This window comes from Heteronotia binoei, chromosome 2, assembly GCF_032191835.1.
Source record: "Heteronotia binoei isolate CCM8104 ecotype False Entrance Well chromosome 2, APGP_CSIRO_Hbin_v1, whole genome shotgun sequence".
Classification (NCBI taxonomy): domain Eukaryota; kingdom Metazoa; phylum Chordata; class Lepidosauria; order Squamata; family Gekkonidae; genus Heteronotia; species Heteronotia binoei.
This window is the reverse complement of record NC_083224.1, coordinates 131,449,489-131,471,123: the sequence shown is the minus strand read 5'-3', so window position 1 is coordinate 131,471,123 and position 21,635 is coordinate 131,449,489. Positions and strand designations below refer to the sequence as shown.

The 21,635-nt window shown below is 39.0% G+C and overlaps 1 protein-coding gene across 1 annotated transcript in view; it reads left to right on the top strand.

Annotated features, from left to right (window-relative positions):
- Nucleotides 1-778: 778 nt before the first annotated feature.
- Nucleotides 779-21,635, top strand: part of LRRIQ3 (leucine rich repeats and IQ motif containing 3) — a 68,384-nt gene continuing 47,527 nt past the window's right edge. Inside the window, exons 1-3 of the mRNA XM_060232022.1 lie at nt 779-1,097; nt 11,043-11,366; nt 14,358-14,491. Of these exons, the coding sequence (XP_060088005.1) occupies nt 834-1,097; nt 11,043-11,366; nt 14,358-14,491 (722 nt within the window). The 5' untranslated portion in view covers nt 779-833. The remainder of the gene's footprint in view (nt 1,098-11,042; nt 11,367-14,357; nt 14,492-21,635) is intronic.

Genomic DNA, 21,635 nt, shown 5'->3' with positions numbered 1-21,635 from the left:
CTTCCTCTCACAACAGCTAATGGGTGATTACAGTACCACTTTTCTGTTGGGAGTAGGAGAATATATCTTGGAACTGAATACAGGAATTCTTCCAACCCCTAGCCTGACTGGGGTTCTGAAGTGCTTTTAACTCTCCAATATAGGGTTGCCAGGTCCTCCCCAGCCTCAGGTAGGGAATGGGGGGGTAGGGTTGCCAGATCCAGGTTGGGAAGCAACTGGAGATTTGGGGATGGAGCCTGAGGAGGACAGGAACCCCAGTGGAATACAATGTGCTTTTTAAAAAAAGGGCACTGAAATATCAGTACACCGTTGAAATGATAGGTGCAGCAGGTTCTCTAATTGAAATCTGAAATACTCTTATTCCGGGGGGGGGGGGGGGGGGGAGAGGTTTGCTGAAGACTTCAGTCTAATCAGAGAAAAGTGTCTAGAGGTGGGTGGGACAAAGAAAACTGACAGAAACATTACGTATTTGTGTGTATGTATGCATGCATTCCAGATTATATGTAAATTATGTCAATTTCGATTATCTTTTCCAGTTTCTGCTGGTGTGGTATCTTAATGTTTTGATAACATGTAAAAGTAGAAGGTTTTTTTCCACATGCTTACATGCTGATGAATGCTCTGCTAGTATTTTCTACTTCCTCTGTGTCTTCATTTTTGTGGTTAGATTATTTTATAGAACAAATAGGACATTGTAATAAGCAGCTGGATATTTATTGAGGGCATCTGAAGCTTTCTTTTGAAAAGTTGAATAAATGTAATGTATCATGTTTGTGTAATCCCTTTCCTTCTTTAGATCTCTCATGGATAAACCATAAAAGAGTTAACTAGCCATGGAGGAGAAATATGCAGAATACCTTGTCTCTCTTTCTAAAAAAATGCTATTTGAATATGGACAAGCAGCTGATCACCATGAATTAAAGAATGTGGAAGATACTGTTTTGGTTCACTTACATGCGCTGTATTTAAAGGATGTAGGATACTTGCAGTACTGTGGTTCACTTAAAATATGTATCTTGTCTGGTAATTTCCTTTCAAATATTGATGCACTTGAATCTTGTACTCATTTAATTAAGCTGGATCTCCATAGCAATCAGGTGAGCAACTTTAAAAGATACATATCACAAAATGAGTCAGTAAAGTAAACTGATTTATGTATTTGTGTCTGTAGAGTAGTGATGTAAGTTTAACCTATGCTCATTAAACTGCAAGTGCTGCCATGATTTAATATTTTCACTTCTAACAAAACCAGGGTTTGTGTGTGTTTTTGGGAGGAGGAAGTGCATGTGCTCGAGAGAGAAAATGAAAATGGAATCCCTATAATATATCATACTGTATGTGGAATTCTAGAACAAGGATGTTGTCTTAAGAGCCAAAATGAAGTATAAAATTTTCTGCTTGAATTCAGTTATTTGATGTTCCTTTATTTTTGTAATAAGATTATTTCGAATTCCTAGTTCCAGTATATACTAATTAGGACTTTGAACTTCGTCAGCTACAAAGTGCTAAATACAGTCTGTAAAGTCTTACAGATTAATGTGATTGCACTTTATTTTGGCTTGTATCTAGGCTTGCCAGCTCCCAGGTCCAGGTGGTGGATCCCCTGGTTTTGCAGGCTTCTCCCTGCTGCAAGCCAGCTGGCTGGTGTGATGTGCCTTTAAATCTGCATAGGCTTAAAAGAAGCTGGCAAACTGCTTGTGTTTTGGTCTGTGTGTGTGTCTTTAAATCTCAGCAGAAGGAAAGCTGCATGGGCAGGACAAGCAGGCAGAGCCATGTGGCTCTTCCCAGTGAGTGTGTGAAGCATGTGAGAAAGGAAGAGACACAAGCACAGTCCCCTGTTTGTTTTGCATTCATTTCAGAAGTAGTGTGCATAGTAAAATGGATAGTATAAAGTTAACTAGAATCTAATTATGGAATGGAGAAAAACTCCACCCCCTAGTCTGTTTTCCATTTTTTTCCTGTTAGTCAGAAGAAGTTGGTTGACATACAACAGATGGTTACATTCATCAACTCCTGTAAGTAAATTGCCTCAGTGAGATTACAAAAGTGTGTGCTTACAAACTGTTTATTTTGGCTGCTTTGTGAGTGTGTGTGTTCACTTTCATTTAGTGGACGTGCAGTTGCCAGGGAGCCCTTTGAAAGCAAAAAAGAGGATGACAAAATGAAAATTGTATTCAGGGGAACTGTACTGCTGTGTTTTTTTTTAAAAAATGGAAAAATCTCCAGGCTCCATCCCAACAGTCTACAGGCTCCACCCCCAGAGTCCCCAGATATTTTTTGAGTTGTACCTGGCAACCCTACTTGTATCCTTTGTCCGTTTCTAAAGACGGAATGACACTTCCATTAGTAGAGAAATGGTAAGGATTTTTGCTTGTTCCCTTCCTGTTACAGACCCTTCCCCCCATTCTGCTTTGAGTGCTATTCAGGAGGGTCTCCTGAGCCCCTGGAATAGGGTTTTGGAAAGCTCATTGGGCTGCACCAAGAGGAGAAGGTAGAAATGTCCCACTCAGTGAGCTCAGATCTGCTCAGCCTGTAACATACAAGCCTTTGATTTTCACTAAAGATTTAAGTGTTTGCAATAAATTGCCATTATATAGTGATGCCTATATATACACCAGGTTAGGATTACTTGACTTTAAGAACAAATTGTTTGGATCATGTAGGAAAATCTACTTCTGCAATCTTAGAGTAGATTCAGAATCTTCTAGTTAGAAGCCAGAATGGGGCCAGTGGATGACATCGTCGCCTGTACGGGCACGGATCCATCATGTGCTGTGTGAACTGCATTGGCTATGTATTGAGTACTGGATCCGATTGAAGGTGTTGGTACTTACCTTTAAAGCCCTATACGGCCAGGGGCCAGCATATTTTTGGGACTGCCTCTCCTTGTATGAGCCCCATAGGTCTTTATGATCAGCGACCTAACAACATTTGACAATACCCGACCTCAGAGATGTCAGTCTGGCCTTGATGAGGACCAGTGCCTTTTCAGCCCTGGCCCCTGCCTGGTGGAATGAGCCCCCCCCTGGAGATCTGGGCCCTGTGGTATCTGCTCCAATTCCACAGGGCCTGTATAACAGAGCTCTTTCGCCAGGCTTTCAGCTGAGGCAATGGATGTTACTGGCTTCCCCCCTTCATTCCATCCCAGTGCTATAAGATCTGCTGGACCTGGACAATAGGCCATGTCTGTGAGGCAGAACCTGCCATTTTAGTCTCTATTGTCACTCTGTAGTTTTAGATTTTACATATTTTAAATAGGTCTTTTATTATTTTTATTGTTGATTGTTTTTATGATGTAACCTGCCCATAGCCTGTTCTACAGGAAGGGCGGCCTAAAATTAAATAAATAAATACACCTACCTTACCAATTTGCTCCCTTTCAGGTATTTTGTTTTTGAAAAATTGATAGTTTGACAGTAGTTGTAATTTAAATAATGATAATTTAAACAATGAGAACTTGTTCTTGGAACATTTCTAGTTATCTGGTATCTGGTGTTTGTCCACATCTGCTTCTCTCTCTCCTCCCCCCCCCCCCCCAAACAAACAGACAACCCCTCATGAGTTGCTTTCATACTAAATTTTCCATTAACAGAAGGCGGGTAATTTCAATCAGTTCCCTGTTCCTGCTGTAGACCCTTATCTGACTCTGCTAATTTGTTCTCCTTTCACCCAAGAGCTGCATTTAGGGAGATAAGCAGGATTCTGTGTGTGTATTGGGGGGGAGGGGACATAAACCTTCTGTTCTAGTGAAGATATGCCTTGTGTGCGTGAAAATGTGAGTTTAGCTCTCACCCATAGTGTGGAGATTCTATCTACATTATTTTAATACAATACACTCCCTCTGCCTCATGGCTGATTGTTCAAATCATTATCACCAGTCATCCTAAAATAAAAACAACAACAATATCTCACTTTTGCTGCTAGAACTCCAACTCCTTTTGAATACTTAAATGTGTTAAGGTAGGGTTGCCAGCCCCCAGGTCCAGGCAGTGGTTCCCCTGCTTTTGTGGGCTCCTTCCCACCACCAGCCAGCAGGGAAAATCCATCCACAAATGCCCCAAAATGTGAAGCAATGACATCACCTGGAAGTGATGTCATCACACGGCCAACATCATGTGACAATGCTCTAGTTTTTGGGCAAACCTCTATGGTAAATTTGGCCTCAAACCTTAGAGATTTGCCTCAGAACTAGAGCATTGCTGCGTGATGATGTTACTTCTGGGTAATATCATTGCACTTTGCATGCAAAGTGTGCAGGGCAGAAAATCCCAGCAAGGCCAGAAGATTCCCCCCTCTGTGAAGAAGGTAGGACCTGGCAACCCTATGTTATTTTGAACAGTAACCTTTAATGGTATACAGCAATTTAACAACCAACCAACAACCAGCAAGAGAACAGTAATCAAGAGCAATTAGCAGGCCTGTAGCCATAGGAAGGCCTGTGGGGGTACTGCCCCCTGACTTCTAAGGCGCCATCTGTGGTGCAGTTTGCTTTTCTTCTTTTTTGACAGAAGAAAGCTTATGAGAAGCTGCAAACCCCACAGTGGATGGGAAAGGGTGCCCCCTGACTCTTTAAAAAGCCCCCTGACTTTTAAAATCTTGGCTACAGCCCTGGCAATTAGTACAATTATTGTGGTTTAAAACAATTTATTAATAACATATGGTAACAATATCAAATTATATCGTTACAATCCCTAACCCATATGATATTTTTCTAATCCCCCCTCCCTCCTTTTCTAGACTTCCGCTGATGTTATATACTTAAGTTCAGTTATAAAGGTACCCTTAACCAATTTCCCTTTTTCTTAAATTCATTGTTAAAAGATTGCCCAATGTCCTTTCAAATTCCACTCTTTTTCTATATATCCTCTAAATTTCTTCCATTCCCTCTTAAACACTTCCAAATCATAGTCTCTTAAAATTCTTGTTAGTTTATCCATCTCACTCCATGATAAAACTTTCACAATCCAGTCCCATTTCTCTGGTATTTTTTCTTGTTTCCATAACTGCGCATATAATGTCCTAACAGCTGAGAGCAAGTACCAAATTAAAGTTCTATCTTCTTTTGGAAATTTTTCCATTTGTAGTCCCAATAACAAAGTCTCTGCTACTTTCTTAAAATCATATCCCAAAATTTGCGATATTTCTTGTTGTATCATCTGCCAAAACTTTTTCGCTTTTCCACCAGTCCACCACATATGGCAAAAAGAACCTTCATGTTTCTTACATTTCCAACATCTATCCAACATCTTTTTACTCATCTTTGCCAGTTTTTTCGGAGTCATATACCACCTATACATCATCTTGAAACAGTTCTCTTTAATACTCTGACATGTTGATATTTTCATTGAGGTCTTCCAAAGATATTCCCATGTATCCATTTGTATTTCCTTGTTTATATTAATTGCCCATTTCATCATTTGAGATTTTACTACTTCTTCTTCTGTAGACCATTTCAACAATAATTTATATATTTCAATATTAATTTTTCATTATCTCCAAGCAGAACCCTTTCCAATCACCATATTTCTTATATTTTATCCATGTATTTAGTAAATTATTTCTAATATAATGGTGAGAAAAAAGACCGTCCATCTTATTTTTCCCATAGTACATATAAGCATGCCAGCCGAATTTGTTCCCATGAGCTTCTAACAATAAAAGTTTTTTATTTAACAGCATTATCCAGTCCTTTATCCATGTCAAACAAACTGCATCATGGTACAGTCTTAAATCTGGAAGTTGAAAACCTCCCCTCTCCTTAGCATCTGTTAAAATTTTCATCTTAATCCTTGGTTTCTTCCCAGCCCATACAAATTCAGAAATCTTCCTTTGCCATTTGTTAAATTGTTTGCTATCTTTCACAATTGGAATAGTTTGGAACAAATACATTATTCTTGGCAAAATATTCATCTTAATTGCAGCAATCCTATCCAACAAAGATAAATTAAGTCTATTCCATTTCATCATATCTTTGTCCATCTTGCACCATAACTTTTCATAATTGTTTTTATACAAATCGATATTTTCATAGTTATTTCTAGACCTAAATATTTAACTTTAGGAGTAACTTCACATCCCGTCAAAATCTGCAATTCTTTCTGTCTATTTGGTTGCATATTTTTACATAAAAATTTCGACTTCTCTTTATTTATATATAGTCCTGCCATTTCTCCATATTGTTTTATCTTAGCTATCAACAAAGGTATCACTTGGATCGGATTCTCAGTTATGAACACAACGTCATCTGCAAATGCTTTATATTTATAAGAAAATCCTCCAATTTTCAATCTTTCTATCTCTTTATCATCTTGTATTTGCCTTAACAAAATTTCAAGAGTCATTATAAACAACAATGGTGAAAGCGGACATCCTTGTCTTGTACCTTTGCTCACCTTCATTTCTTTTGTAAGGTCTGTATTTATACACAATTTTGCATATTGATCCGTGTATATTGCTTTCGTCATTCTTATAAAATATTCTCCCAGATTTATTTTTTCCATTACTGCAAACATAAAGTCCCAGTTCAAACTATCAAAGGCTTTTTCTGCAGCCACAAAAAATAATGCCGCCTCTTTTTCTGGGTGTTTCTCATAATATTCTACAATATTTACAACAGTTCTTACATTGTCTCTTATTTGCCTTTTAGGGAGAAATCCCGCTTGATCTTCCTTTATAAAGTTAATCAAATATTGCTTAAGTCGTTCTGCCAAGATTCTTGTGTAAATCTTATAATCATTATTTAGTAATGAAATTGCTCTATAGTTCTTTACATTTGTGACATCTCTATCTTCCTTGGGGATCAACGAAATTACAGCTTCTTTCCAAGTATTTGGAATTTCCCCTTTTATTCTTATCATATTCAACAATTTTTGCAATTTTGGTACTATCTCATCTTTAAGAGTTTTATAAAATTTATTTGTATATCCATCCAGCCCAGGAGCCTTGCCTATTTTCATTACATTTATTGCTGCTTCAATTTCAATTTTTTCTATTGGGTCATTCAAAATCTTTTTCATATATTCAGTCAGGGGTGCTATCTTAATATTTTGTAGATACTCTTCCATTTTTTCTTTTTTGATTTTCACACCTTTAAATAAATTTGCATAATATTTAAAAAATTCTCTTTTAATTCCTTCTGGAATGGAAAAGACTATCTCTTTTCTATTTGCTACAATTTTGTTAATGATGTTATTTTCTTTCTTTTTCTTCAGTTGCCAGGCTAAATACTTCCCAGGTTTGTACGCACCTTTAAATGATTTCTGTTGCAAACTTTTTAAGTTCCATTCTAGTTCTTTATTTAACAAATGTCTTACTTGGGATTGTAGTATTGTAATTTCCCTTATTAATTTCTTTTTCCCTGGTCTTTTTCTTAATTCCCCTTTTTTTTATTTCATTTTCTATATCTAACATCTGCTTTTCTTTGGCCCTCTTATCTTTATTATTCAATGTGATTAATAGTCCTCTCATTACTGCTTTATAAGTATCCCAAACCATCTGGAATTCTATTTCATCGGTGTCATTTATTTGAAAGAACACTGTAGTTTCCTTTTCTAGAAAAGTCACAATATCTTTATCTTGTAGCAAGTCCTCATTTATTCTCCATCTTCTTGTTTTCTTTTGCAATTTTGTAATCCAACATATTGGGTTATGATCTGCACAAACCTTTGGTAGAATCTCCACTTTTCGAGTTATGAAGCCCAAGCTTTTAGAGCCCCATAACATATCTATTCTGGAAAAAAAATTATGTCTTGCTGAAAAGAAAGTGTAGCCTCTTACTTCAGGATTAAATTTTCTCCAAATATCTTCCAAGCTTTCTTGTTTAACCAACTCAAAAAATGATTTTGGCAGTCTTCCTTCTTTATCATTCCTCTTTTGGCCCGATCTATCTATATTATTTTGTATTGTTCCATTAAAATCACCCATCATCAGAATCTGGTCATATGACAATTCATCCAACTGTCAATTAATGTCTTTTTAAAAAGTATCTTTCGCTCCATTGGGGGCATATAATCCTAATAACGTTTTCTTTGCATCCATCATCACTTCCACTGCTATATATCTTCCATCTTTATCTTTAAATATCAATTTTGGGTTTAATTGTTCTTTAACATAAAAGACCACACCCCTTTTCTTTTGATCCGCCAATGAGAAAAATTCCAATCCCAATTGTTTACCCCACAAAAATTTGTAATCCTTTTGTTGTATATGAACTTCCTGTAAACAAATTATATTACATTTTTGCTTTTTAATCCAATTAAATGTTGCTTTTCATTTTTGTGGTGAATTTAGTCCATTTATAATCCAAGATAGTAACTTGTACTCCATTATGATGCAGAGTCTTTATTCTCTTCAAAAAAACTGTACATCTCTTGCTCATTCCTTATTGTAACCCTTCTTCCACGTTGTTCAAAACCCTCAGGTAGTATCCATCAGTATCTTGTGCCCTCTGCACACAGCTTCTCTGTTAGTCTCTTGTATTTCTTCCTGTCATTTATCACTTGTCTTGGCAGCTCTTTCATTATTTTGACTCTACTCCCTTCTACTGTCAGGGCTTTTTGAAAACTTTTATTTAGAATTTTTCCTGCCATATTCTTGGACCTTAGTCTTATAACTATATCCCTTGGTAGGCCTTTATCTTTTGCATATGATGAATTAACTCTATAGACACTGTCCAGCATGTTTCTAAATTTTTCAGGATCTTCCTCTAAATAGTCAGCAATTGTTTTCACCATATAATCCAATAAATCAATTCCCTCCCCTTCAGGTATTCATCTCAGACGTACTTGAGTTTCCATTAATCTGCAGTCATGAATTGTTACCTTCTCTTGAAGTTTTAATAAGGTGGAAGCATGTATATCAACTTTCTCTTCAACCTCCTTGACCCTGTTTTTAACCATACCCAGTTCATCTTTAAAATCTTCAACTTCTTTTTAAAGATCTCCAATATCCTTCTTAAGCTCTTTTTTGCTAGCTGTTATCATCTTCTCCACGCCCTTCATAATCCTGGCTTCCATGGTATCAAACTGGCTTTGCATTTTGTCCAAAGAATGAGATCTTGCACAAGTTAATCTTCCTTCTGACATTAAAAAAACCCCAAAAAACCTCAGAGGGCTCCAATTCTAAATTCAGCACCAAGTCCAGTAGCTTAGAACTTGCTGTTTAAAATAAGACTAATTTCATCTTTCTCCTACCTTCCTGGGCTGAGAGATTGATTTTTAACAGTTTTTGGCAACTTTCTTCTTTCCCAAATCCTAGCAATGCCTTTAATTTAACAAAGTCCAAATTTCAAAATTTCTCCTCTTCCCCTCACTTTCATTCTTGTTCAAGTTTTTCCACCTTCTACTGTTATTTAGATTAGCTTAGAAATGTCCTGGAGTGAGAGATAATGATCAAAGTACCTTAGCGGCTATGTTTTTTAAACTTCGGTCTTCCTGGTCTTTCAGATGCTTATCTGTCCCAAAAGAGAGTGAGATCCAAACATGCTTAAGCCAATTGAATGGCTCTTAATCCTTTGTAGATGCTGGATGACGCTCCTTTTCCTTGCCGGATCATCAAAGCCTCAGAAAAATCCCCTCCAGAATCAATCATTAGCTGAGATCAACGGCTCAAAATATTTCTGACGTCATCCTGGACAATTCTCTAACTGAGAAATGCAGGCAGAGAACCCGATAAGGCTCTTTACTACCCTGAACAAAGGATTAAGTTTTCCCCTTATTCAGGAGACAACAGATCTGTTGGAAACTCACACCGGAAGCCTCCGCAATTAGTACAATTATTGATACAGTCTCTCCTCCTAGAGGCGAAATACAAAAACTTGACCACTGCTTCAGTCATACCAACATAATGGCTAGAAAGTAGAAAATGTGTCTTATGTTTATCAGGCTGATTTTTCTGTTTTTTTAGTAAAAGCTTTAAATACAAAGCACAGTGGTCCAACTAAAATGATTAAAGGTTTGGAACACTTTTCCTATGAAGAAAGGTTAAAACGCTTGGGGCTCTTTAGCTTGGAGAAACGTTGACTACGGGGTGACACGATAGAGGTTTACAAGATTATGTATGGGATGGAGAAAGTAGAGAAAGAAGTACTTTTCTCCCTTTCTCACAATACAAGAACTCAAGGGCATTCAATGAAATTGCTGAGCAGTCAGGTTAAAATGGATAAAAGGAAGTACTTCTTTACCCAAAGAGTGATTAACATGTGGAATTCACTGCCACAGGAGGTGGTGGCGGCTACAAGCATAGCCAGCTTCAAGAGGGGATTGGATAAAAATATGGAGCAGAGGTCCATCAGTGGCTATTAGCCACAGTATGTGTGTGTGTGTGTGTGTGTGTGTGTGTGTGTGTATAGGCAGGCCACTGTGTGACACAGAGTGTTGGACTGGATGGGCCATTGGTCTGATTCAACATGGCTTCTCTTATGTTCTTAATGTGTTAAGAAGTAGCATAGTAATTGTTTATTGTGGCCATACTGCCTATGAAGACTAACATTAAATAAAGACCAATCAAACCAGTAGCAATGATTAGCATTAAAATACCTAAAAGGATCAATAGAAGCAGTAAAAGTATTTAAAGCAAGAACAGAAGGTGGTTTTACTGTCAAAGGTGTGAATGGTGAAATGAACTTCACAAAAGCCTAGAAAAAAAGAAAAGTCTATCTGGCAGTGAAAGCTTTTCAAGTGGAGCACCAGTGAAAAGGAAACTTGCAGAATTCTGAAGTTTGGGTGTTACAGTAAAAAGTTCTGTTTCCCATATCCACCACTCTGTCTCAGAAAGGAAATGCAAGGGTGGAGATATACAATGCATGACTCCATAGGTGACCTTAATTGATGGGTTGGCTTATTGGAGCTGGGTGATAAAAACACTGTTCAGTATTGCTTCCACCCCCCTTTTGGTTCAGAGGGCAATCTTAGCTTCAGTTATCGACCAGATTTAGCTTTTAACCTGTTTGAGTGGTTAATTACATAATATTTTTAACAATACAACTAATTTCATTTTTTTAAAAATCTTCCACTTCCCAAATTGTGTTCTCAATTCTATTTCAGATGGAAGACCTTCCAGGTCCTGTATTTTGGGGAAACATGAAGAACCTACATCTTCTTTATCTTCATGATAATATGATTTCAAACTTTGAAAATGTGCACTCGTTATCTTTCTGCCCTAATCTGATTGCCCTCACCTTGTTCAATACTCCTGTGAGCTTAAAAATAGCCTATAGGCACATTGTCGTTAACAACATTATTTCACTCAAATCATTGGACTACTATGTCATTTCTGATGAGGAAATAATAGAATCCTGGAGACTCCCTGAAAAATACAAACCTTTTACCCATAATTTTTTTGTTGATATTTGCCCTCTTCCTGGAAAGGTAAGCAAACTCAGAAACCTAATTTTATCAAGCATAACTTTATAGGAATATTAAGCCTTAAAAATAAAAATTATACCAATCTGCAGTCATTAGTGTTGATATTTAGAATACAGTTGTGCATTTAGAGTTTTGTACATTCTCTCTTCTGTGATAAGAAACACCCTGCATTTTGTGAAATCATTGTTTTCAGAAGATGATATCCTTTTCACAGAATGGAAGCCCCGTTTGCTGTAGGTTGTGCCAATTAATTGATGTAATTAATTCCATTATTTCTTACCAGCCACCACCCAAATTAATAAATGATTTCAATAAAATGAAATCATTTAAATCAGGGGTGTCAAACATGCAGCTAGGGGACCAAATCAGGCCCGCAGAGGGCTTCTAGCAGACCCCCCCGAACAACTGGCTGTCATCTATTTCCTTCTCCCTTTCTCTTGCTTCCTTCTGCATAACAGCTTGCTTTGCAAGGCTTGTTCAATAGCACAGGATCTATAGAGCAAACCCTCTATCTTCTTCATTGGCTGAGGCTCCTCCCTTGGGAGGAATGGGGGGAGGCAGAGCTTGCTTTGCCAGGCTCTTTCAGTTGCACAGCAGAGCTACTGATCCAAGCTTCTCTTCCTTCTATTGACTGAGGTTCCTTCCCATCCTGGTCCCCTGGGGAAGGAAGGAAAGAGCCAGAGGTTTTTTTGCCCAGTTCCCTGAATCCCATGGGGGACATACAAGGAAAGCACCTTCAAGAGCAACAAGTTCTAATGATTTAAGCATTTTTTTTGAAAAAAATCTTAAATTGTGTTTGTGTACTTTATAAAGTTTATATCTCTGCTACCTAATCTTAAATAGGTTCACACATGGCCCAGCCCAACATGGCCCAGCCCGACAAGATCTCATTTATGTCAGATTCAGCCCTCATAACAAATTAGTTTGATACTCCTGATTATTATTATTATTATTATTTATATCTTGTTTAACCGTTGGACACATATAGATGGAACTTACAATGCATGTTTTTGTTTGTTTTTTTCTTTAATGCAGTAATGAATCTAGCAATTTTGTCCTCTGAAACCAGTTTATATGTCTATGAAATGTAAGATTGATACTGCACACATTGGGAAAATGTATCAATGATTGGCTGCCTGCCCTCTCTCTTTCATGACTTTAGGGTTCAGTGAAAGTTTTGACCCACTGCGTATTTCATACTTGGGAACTCATACCTGAGTACAAAATGAGAATCAGTCTATTGTGCCTATCTACAAAATCAAACTGAATATTTTTAGTGGCAAATCAAACAAATAGATTTTAGCCTTAGGCTTTACCACAAAGTGATTATAACAAACAATGAAAAGGAAAATTCATTTTCATTTTTTTATAAATAGTACTGTTATGTATATAGTTATTTTAGTATTAAAATTTTACTTCTTATTGTCCTGTGATACTACTTACTATAATTTCCTGGAGCTATCAGCATCTACGAAATGACTTTGCTGCACTTGAAATGATTGGCATTTCTATAATAGGAAACAAAAGTTTAAATATTTTCTGTGAGAAGATGGTTATTGACATATTTTAGCTCCTAGTTAGAATGTATTTCCCAGTTCAATTTCAATAAACATACACTAAATTGTATTATGTTTTGACGTTTCTATCTGATGAAAATTGCTCATATTCCCTAGAATATGAGCTAGAAGTAACTTTTATTTATTTAGATTTTGAAACTGTCATGTTTCTTAAGCTTAAAATTGGGATTGCAATATTTTAAAAGAATATTAAAATTTGAAGTTTAATGTATATTGAGAACACTTATTTTTCTTGGACTTCTGGAACAAGAACGTTCCAAAGAGGGGGGCATTAATTGAAGTCTGGTCTGTATGCCTTCACCTTTGATACTTTCTTTTAAAGAGAACCATCAGAAGGTTGCTCCTCACTGACCATATAGAATACTAAGTGTCAAGATTTAAAAGTATGAATAACTATTAATTCGGTCTAATCTGACAGAATTGAAGTGAAATAAACTCAACAGCCACTGAGGTATAGGTGCAGCAATATGACTATGAACATGATATGTTTAAGTAACCTGGTGAATCCAAATTCCATTTATTGGGGGTGTTTTTACTGCCTTCATATCACAGGGCTTGCCAGCTCTAATGATTTTGAAATAGAATGCAGATAACATCATTTTGTTAACTATTACCATACAATGTGTCTGGAAAGAACCCCTAAAAGTGGAGTCTGGAAAAAGATCTGAAGACTATCATCCAATGTCATTCAAAATCTCTGTACATCTTTTTCAATTATGTCCTATTATTGATTAGAGGGCTAGTTTGAATCTTGCAGGAAAACTTTTAAGTCACTAGGAAAAGTAATTTTTTGTGTGAACTTCCTGATAACAGCATTTCTGTGGCAAATTTACCACCTTTACAGTTACCAATTCTTTCCTTGAGAGCATTTGTCATGTGAATTTCTTGATTGGTGCACCATTGGTGGAACATGGATATTGATTGCTGATGTCATTGAGGCAGGAACAGCTGAACCTTACTAGAGGGCATGAATACTTACCTGAAAGTGGCTGTTTTTGCTGGCATCTCTTTATCAATCAGTGTCTGCTCCTGCTTTGAATGGAATCACTAGAGAGTATAAGAGATTTTGTTATCCTTTGTGAAGATATTCAAATAAAAGCAATCTCTTACCAAAGTATGCTGAAGAAAGGCTTAACTCAAAATTGGACTTAACTACCTTGTAGGTGCATAATGTGCTAGAACTGTCTCGTTGGTCACAGTTCATCAGGAGGGAAAGAGGAATTTGAGTCTGCGTAATCATCTGGGACAATGAACTGGTTAATAAAGAGATGGGATGTTCAAGATGCTTTGAGTTTGGTGTTCTGTTGTATATTGGTCAAAACTAGAAAGCAAGCATTAGAACTGCTTTCCAATGTGCATGTTTAAATGCACAATCTGCTTTAATGCACATTCAAAGAACTTTCATTTGTTTTTGTAGAAAACTACGTTTCAGGAAGAAATGAAAACGGTAAGAGAGATAGTTTCCAAGATCAATCACATTCTGTCTCATTATTCTCCAATCCTGATTATTCAGAAATGGGTAAGAGGACATTTACTTAGAAAAAGATTGTGGTAGGTATATTTTCACTTAATCACGAAATATTTTCATGCAGAGAAGAGTACCCAGTTTAAGTTACCTTATAACACTCCTCGCAGTATACTTATAAAATGTCTATAATGCAGCAAGACTTGTCTTCTGAAAATGAATGTTTTGGCATTGTTGTGTTTGTTGGTTTATATTTAGAAAATTTTATGTTAGAGACAATTATTCAGTAAGAGTATAGGAGAAAGATTGATAACTGAAGTGTAGAGCTGCTGATTTCTTGATACATTGAGCTAAGCACTTCATTTATTATATGCTCTTTCTGTGTTCTAGGAACAATGCTTTGTTCAATCCATATTCCATGAACATCTGTGGCAAATGATTTTAATAGTTCTGGATTGTATCCAGTGTACTTGTGTACTGGGTTATACCATTACATGCTGCTACTTGATGTTCCTGCTGCAACATCAAGTAGTATCAGTATGTTGGTGCAATGTCACAATGTATAACAATCAAGTTAGTACAGCGTTTAGTCCGACAAACCATTTTAAGCAGTTGTTGGACTAAAGCACTTAAAAATGCTGTATACATTATGTAATTTTTTTTTTATCTTTTGTAAAGGAGGGGGACACTGAACAATGTAGCTTGTTGCAAAAGTGTTTTAAAGATAGGAAATAAGTACCTGTTCATCCAGAGCCATATTCATTGAGTGTTTCTCTACTACACACAAAAAGGGCTCAGTATTTAGGAACTATTGTTGAAAATTATGGAAAGATTCCATAAATAATACTACAAAGGACTATAAATAATACTACAAAATAAGGATTTGAGGGGTTTCTACTTTATGTCTGGAATAAACAAGCTGAAATTATTCTCAACCTTTATTCACATTTTTTAAGCTTTTGATATCTGTAATCTTAGCTGAAATTATACTCTCAACATCTAGTTGTACAACTGCTGATAGTTTGAAATTGTTGCAAACTGAAATCTAAAATGCATTTTAGTTAACAGATTAGTTTCCACAATGAATATATCTTTTCAGGGGGAAAATTAAAATATTACAAGGAAGTGGAGAACTGAATAGACAAATAATCACACACATATAGACTAAATGATAAGCCACCTGTATTGCAGTGACGATAATTCCAAGTAATATGCTTAGTTATGCTTCACAGTTTTATGACCTTATAACCTTGAATGATTTTTTAATGAAAACAGCATGAAAATGTTAAAAAAAGACTGTATTTTGACTGGGGGGAGGGACAACTGGCATCAGGGTGCATGGGGGGGATAGCCCTGGAAAAAGGCACTGCTCCAGCGTGCCCTAACCCCCCCCCCCAAAGGAGATGTCTGGCCATGTTGGATGGGCATGCAAGGTAGGCTTCCCACCCCCCCACCCCGCCCTGGCGAGGGACCCCCGAATTTTCAGCCTCCTCCCCCGCTCTCCAAAAATCCAGAAGCAGGGGGAGAACATGCGTGTAGGCATCATGAAGTTGTAGAGCTCCTGATCCATTTGTAAAATGTGTGCCGGAAACAGGAATGTGTGTGCAGGAGACAGAAAACAGGAAGGGCTTCATTGGAAAGGGTCAGTAATAGTTTCCATGGAGAACGGCCCTTCTCTTTCTTTTGCTTTTGTTTTCACAGCAAGTAGAGTTCTGCAGGAAGAAGATCTAGTAAGTATTTGTGTGTTTAAGAGAGGGAGGGGGCAGGGGATTCCCTGGTTTGGAGGCCCTCCCCCCCTTTAGAAAGCATGGGGGGAGGGAAATGTCTACTGGGCACTCTGTTATTCCCTATGGAGAATGATTCCCATAGGGAATAATAGGGAATTGATCCATGGGTATTGGGGGCTCTGGGGGGGGCTATTTTTTGAGATAGAGGCACCACATTTTTAGTATAGCATCTAGTGCCTCTCCCCAAAATACCCCCCCCCCCAAGTTTCAAAACAATTGGACCAGAGGGTCCAATTCTATGAGCCCCAAAAGATGGTGCCCCTATCCTTAATTATTTCCTATGGAAGAAAGGCCTTTAAAAAGGTGTGCTGTTCCTTTAAATGTGATGGCCAGAACTCCCTTGGAGTTCAATTATGCTTGTCACACCCTTGTTCCTGGCTCCACCCCCAAAGTCTCCTGGCTTTGCCCCCAAAGTCCACAGATTTTTCTTTAATTGGACTTGGCAACCCTAATGCAAGGTAAGGCCTGGCAGGGCAGCTCCATCCCATCCTACTCTGGAAGAGGTGAGGCTGTAGCAAGGCCTGGCTGGAAGGCCATGTCCTTTCGCTATCCTGTCACCCCACTACAATGAGACTAGGTGGGGCAGCCCCATGATGCCAGACCGCTTTTTGGGCTGGGGTAGCCCTAGGGCCGGCCCTAGGTCATATGGCACCCCAGGCAGACTCACTGCCTGCTGCCCTGTATCCCTGGGGGCCCTAAGCAGGTGTGCGCACACAGACACACCCAGCTGGCCTGGCCCCACCACCACCCCCTCCCTCCACATTGCCACTATGTGGCACTGTGCTTTGCCACCCCCCCTTGTGCGCTCAGAGGAGCACCGCTTGGCTCAGCCCTACCCCTTCAAATCAACACAACCCAGGCATCTGAGTGTTCTAAGAAAGTGCTGGAGGAGGCTTCTATCCCTCCTTTGCAGAACCAGAAGGGAGGGTGAGAGAAGCCTCCTCCAGTGGTCTCTTAAGAGAACGCTCAGGTGCCTGGGCCACTTCGAAGCAGGTAGGTTTGAGCCTAGCAGCGCTCCTCTGAACACTCGGGTGGGGGGGGGGGCGGAGCGCTGCTCTGGAGAAAGGAAGAGAGTGAGGGGATTGGCGGCAGTGAGGAAGAAAATTTGGCATTTGTCTTGGGCACCGGGAAGGGAAGAGCCCAATTTGGTATCTAGTTTGCCTAGTGGGCGAGCCAGCCCTGGTGGGGTGGACTTGATTCTACTCTGAGGTGAAGAAGACAATGCAGAGGGTTGCCATGTATTGTTAAGATTAGGAACCTAACACTGCAATGCTAAATGGACTAACCTTCTAAGCTAATTGAAGTCAATGAGGTTAGAGGGGAGTAACTTTGCTTATGACTGCACTATAAGAGATTTAAAAGGGCAATATAGCCTTGACTGAGTCTAGTAGCTACCATGTGTTCATCTAGAATACAAACACATGTTGTGAGCTAAATAAATGAAAATGTATCAGGCAGAGGGTGGGTGGGCTTGTTCTCAGATGAGAAAGAAAAGCCTGCTGTATTCTTAGGCAGATCAGACATGGAAAGAGGGGTGCTCTTTTCCTCATAAGCTTTAGGCTTCTGAACAGTTTTTTTCATTTCCCTATCACTCTTGGGCATCATTTTGTACATATGTTGACTACTCATAACTGCTTTGCTGTTTGTAGATAATTAACTTTCACCCAACTGTAATAGCAGAGGGCACAATGGACATACAATGCATATAATAAATTCACTTGATAGTAGCTACATGAATGAAAACTGTCAGTTTTTTAGATCCCCTGTAGACAAAATTGGCTGTACACAAAAGTGATACACTTTTTAATGAGAAATCACTCAATATTAGCATTCTTTTTTCATCCCCAAATCGTTATTCTAAAATAAATATTTGCTACATTTTTAAGAGATCTGTCTGATAATGAAGAACCTTTCTAGACATTGCATCCATTGTGTGAGAAGTAGCCATGTGTGACCCAGGAATGGAAAAGCAGTCTGCAGGTAAACATATAACTTTTGGTTTGATCTGTTGAGTTTGCCTACTTCTAGAGCAGCTCCAGAATTTTCCACAGTCAAAACCTGACAAATGTCAGTACTCTGGCGACAATGAAGAGTTCATGGGAGTTGAGTTCTAAATATGTAAGCATATTTTCATTTGCATTCAACAAGCTTTAATAGGTTTTTATCTGAACCACTTGCATGTTAATAGGAAGCATTGAGTACACTATGCTAAAAGGTTTATGATTGGACTATAATGTATTTATTTAATTTAAAACATTTATGGCACAACATGGCAGGCATCAAAACATTAAAACTACATTTAAAAGAGAGTACATGTAAATCCAGGGAGGAGGACCAATAATAGTAATGGTGGGGGGGCAGTTATGCCAAACAAAACAAAAGTTTTCACTTGATGACAGAAGACAATGATAGAGGGAAATGATTAATCTCCCTCTAGGGAAGGAGTTCCAAAGTTTTGGTGCCATGGCTGAGAATGCCTTTATTAGGTTGGCACTTATCTAGCCCAATAAAGCAGGGCCTCCAAAGATAACTGAAATGGACAGAGTGGAGTAAATGATAAATAACCATGTACTTATGTAAGAACTGAGAATGCAAAGAGCATTCAGTCTTCTGAATAGCTGAATTTCACCAAATCTTATGTGTATATGGAGTAAAGTGACCAAACTTGCTGGAGGCCTGAGTCCTCAAGTTAAAGAGTTATTTTCCATTATGATGTATTATATCTGCTAACATGCCTGTTCAGATGAGATTCAAATTGGTTTTAATGGCTTAGTCACCTTACAGTCGCTTGGTTAACATACTAGTTTATATGTGTATGACACTACTTGCCTCCCGTTAACATGAGCTTAAGAAATTCAAGTGTAGTGCTGCGCATAGCTTCTTTGAATATATTTCCTATTGTTCATGAACATGATCAGAGATGAGCAGTAAAATTCTAACTTAATAATCCTGAAGACATTTTTGTTCATGCTTTTGCCATGGACAAGTTTTGGGCTGTATGTATCCATGCTGCTGTACACCACAAGTTAAAACAAACATACCAAGCTTTCATTTCTAGGAACACTGTTAAACACTGTCCAGCAACACATACAACAGCCCTCATAGAGTGTTACTAGAAACTGGTGCATCAGATTTCATTGGTATTTATGGTGGGAAGCACCTTGTGTACAAAAACACCAATGGACTTTATTGTGCTAACTGTACATCAGTTCATCCACTAAGGAGCAAAGAATTACTCACTGAGATGTTACGAATCTAAAAATTTGTTTTGGTCTTTCACTGTGATAGCTGAAGAAAAAGTATATTCTCTGAGGTATTCTGAATTCATGTTCTAGGTGAAATACACCCCATGCCAAATGATGTAAAATTCATGCTTAGCATCATAATTTCTAAGATGAAAACCACTGACTTGTGCTTTTGTATTATTTGCACAAAGATTGTGCTCTGTGAAGCATTCAACAAGCAAGCAAACCACATCTGTCAAAACACTCTCTGTCCATTGCAGCATCTTGTGCTGAGTAGCAATAGAAGGGTTGTCAGTTTAGATCAGTGGATCTCATACCACATTGAGTTGACTAGTCATTTGCAATGCAGAGGTAGTCCAAGTGGCTCAGGAACTGAATACAGATCTTTTGAGCAGTTTGAGCACACCTCTTTTGGTAATTCAAGAATGTGAGTAATAAAGAAGTTGTCAGTAAATGCATTCTATTCCTACATTCTCTTCTCCACTGCAGAAGTGAGGGCCGTATGCTGGAAGGATGTGAAAGAATGCAAATTTATGTGTGTGATCAGCAAGTTTCTGTAGCTATAAGGTTTCCCTTGCATTCTTGACGTTCCTTTTTTAAGGACTTTAGTCCACAAAGTTTTGCTCCTTTCTCATGTGACAATACTTTGTTGTTTAAAACATTGACTGTCGTCTTTGTTTTGATGAAAAGTACTTAAAGCTATTTCTCTTATAAAAATGGACAGATTCTACATAATTCTGGCAGTGGAGCTTGATACTATATTTATTTATTTAATTATTTATTTATGACTTGTATCCCGCCCTTCCCATAAAAATGGCTCAGGGCGGCTCACAACAGACGATAAAACAAAATTTAAATTGACATTTAACATTTTAAAAAGTCAGAACATTTAAAACCTAAAAACCTTAAAACCTTAACATCAAATGCAATATAATTAACAGGAGTTTAATAAGCTACATTTATTTCCCAGTCAGGTGTAGGCTAGCCGGAAGAGGGTTGTCTTGCAGGCCCTGCGGAACTGAGTAAGGTCCTGAGTAAGGGCCCTCACCTCCTCCGGCAGCTGGTTCCACCATGTAGGGGCCATTATGGAAAAGGCCCTGTCTCTGGTTGTCTTAAGACGGACTTCTTTAGGCCCGGGGATGGTGAGAAGGTTTTGAGTTCCCGACCTCAGTACTCTCTGGGGAACATGAGGGGAGAGACGGTCCTTCAGGTAGGCAGGTCCCAGGCCATATAGGGCTTTAAAGGTAATGACCAGCACCTTGTACCGGACTCGGTATGTTATTGGAAGCCAGTGCAGAGCCCGAAGACCCAGCCGAATGTGCCCCCATCTTGGGAGGCCCAATAACAGCCGGGCCGCGGCATTCTGCACCAGCTGCAATTTCCGAGTTCGGCACAGGGGCAGCCCCATGTAGAGGGCATTGCAGTAGTCCAACCTCGAGGTGACCGTAGCATGGATCACTGTTGCTAGGTCGTCGCGATCCAGGAAGGGAGCCAACTGCCTTGCCCACCTAAGATGAAAAAACGCGGACTTGGCAGTGGTTGCTATCTGAGCCTCCATCTTTAGGGAAGGCTCCAATAGCACCCCCAGGCTCTTGACCTTATCCGCCGCCATCAGCGGCGCACCGTCAAAAGCTGGCAAGGGGATTTCCCCCCCCCCCCACAGTCCCCGACGACTCAAGCAAAAGACCTCTGTCTTCGCAGGATTTAATCTCAGTCCACTCAGTCTGAGCCACTCAGCCACGGCCTGTAGTGCCCGATCCAGATTTTCTGGGGCGCAGACCGGCTGGCTGTCCATAAGCAGATAAAGCTGGGTGTCATCAGCATACTGGTGACACCCCAGCCCATACCTTCGGGCAATCTGGGCAAGGGGTCGCATATAGATGTTAAATAACATCGGGGAGAGAACCGCTCCCTGGGGCACTCCACAATCAAGTGTGCGCCTCCGGGATAGTTTCCCCCCAATCGCGACCCTTTGTCCCCGACCTTCAAGGAAAGAGGAAAGCCACTGCAAGGCCAGCCCCTGAATCCCCGCGTCGGTGAGGCGGCAAGTCAGTAACCGATGGTCGACCGTATGCCTATGGACAACCTGTACATTTCTGAAAAGTTGAATAGGAATACAAACTTCAGCAGCTGCCTGTGAGCGCTGAATGGTAATGATGGTAACAGGGAACTTGCACAGATTAAAAGCTACCAACCCC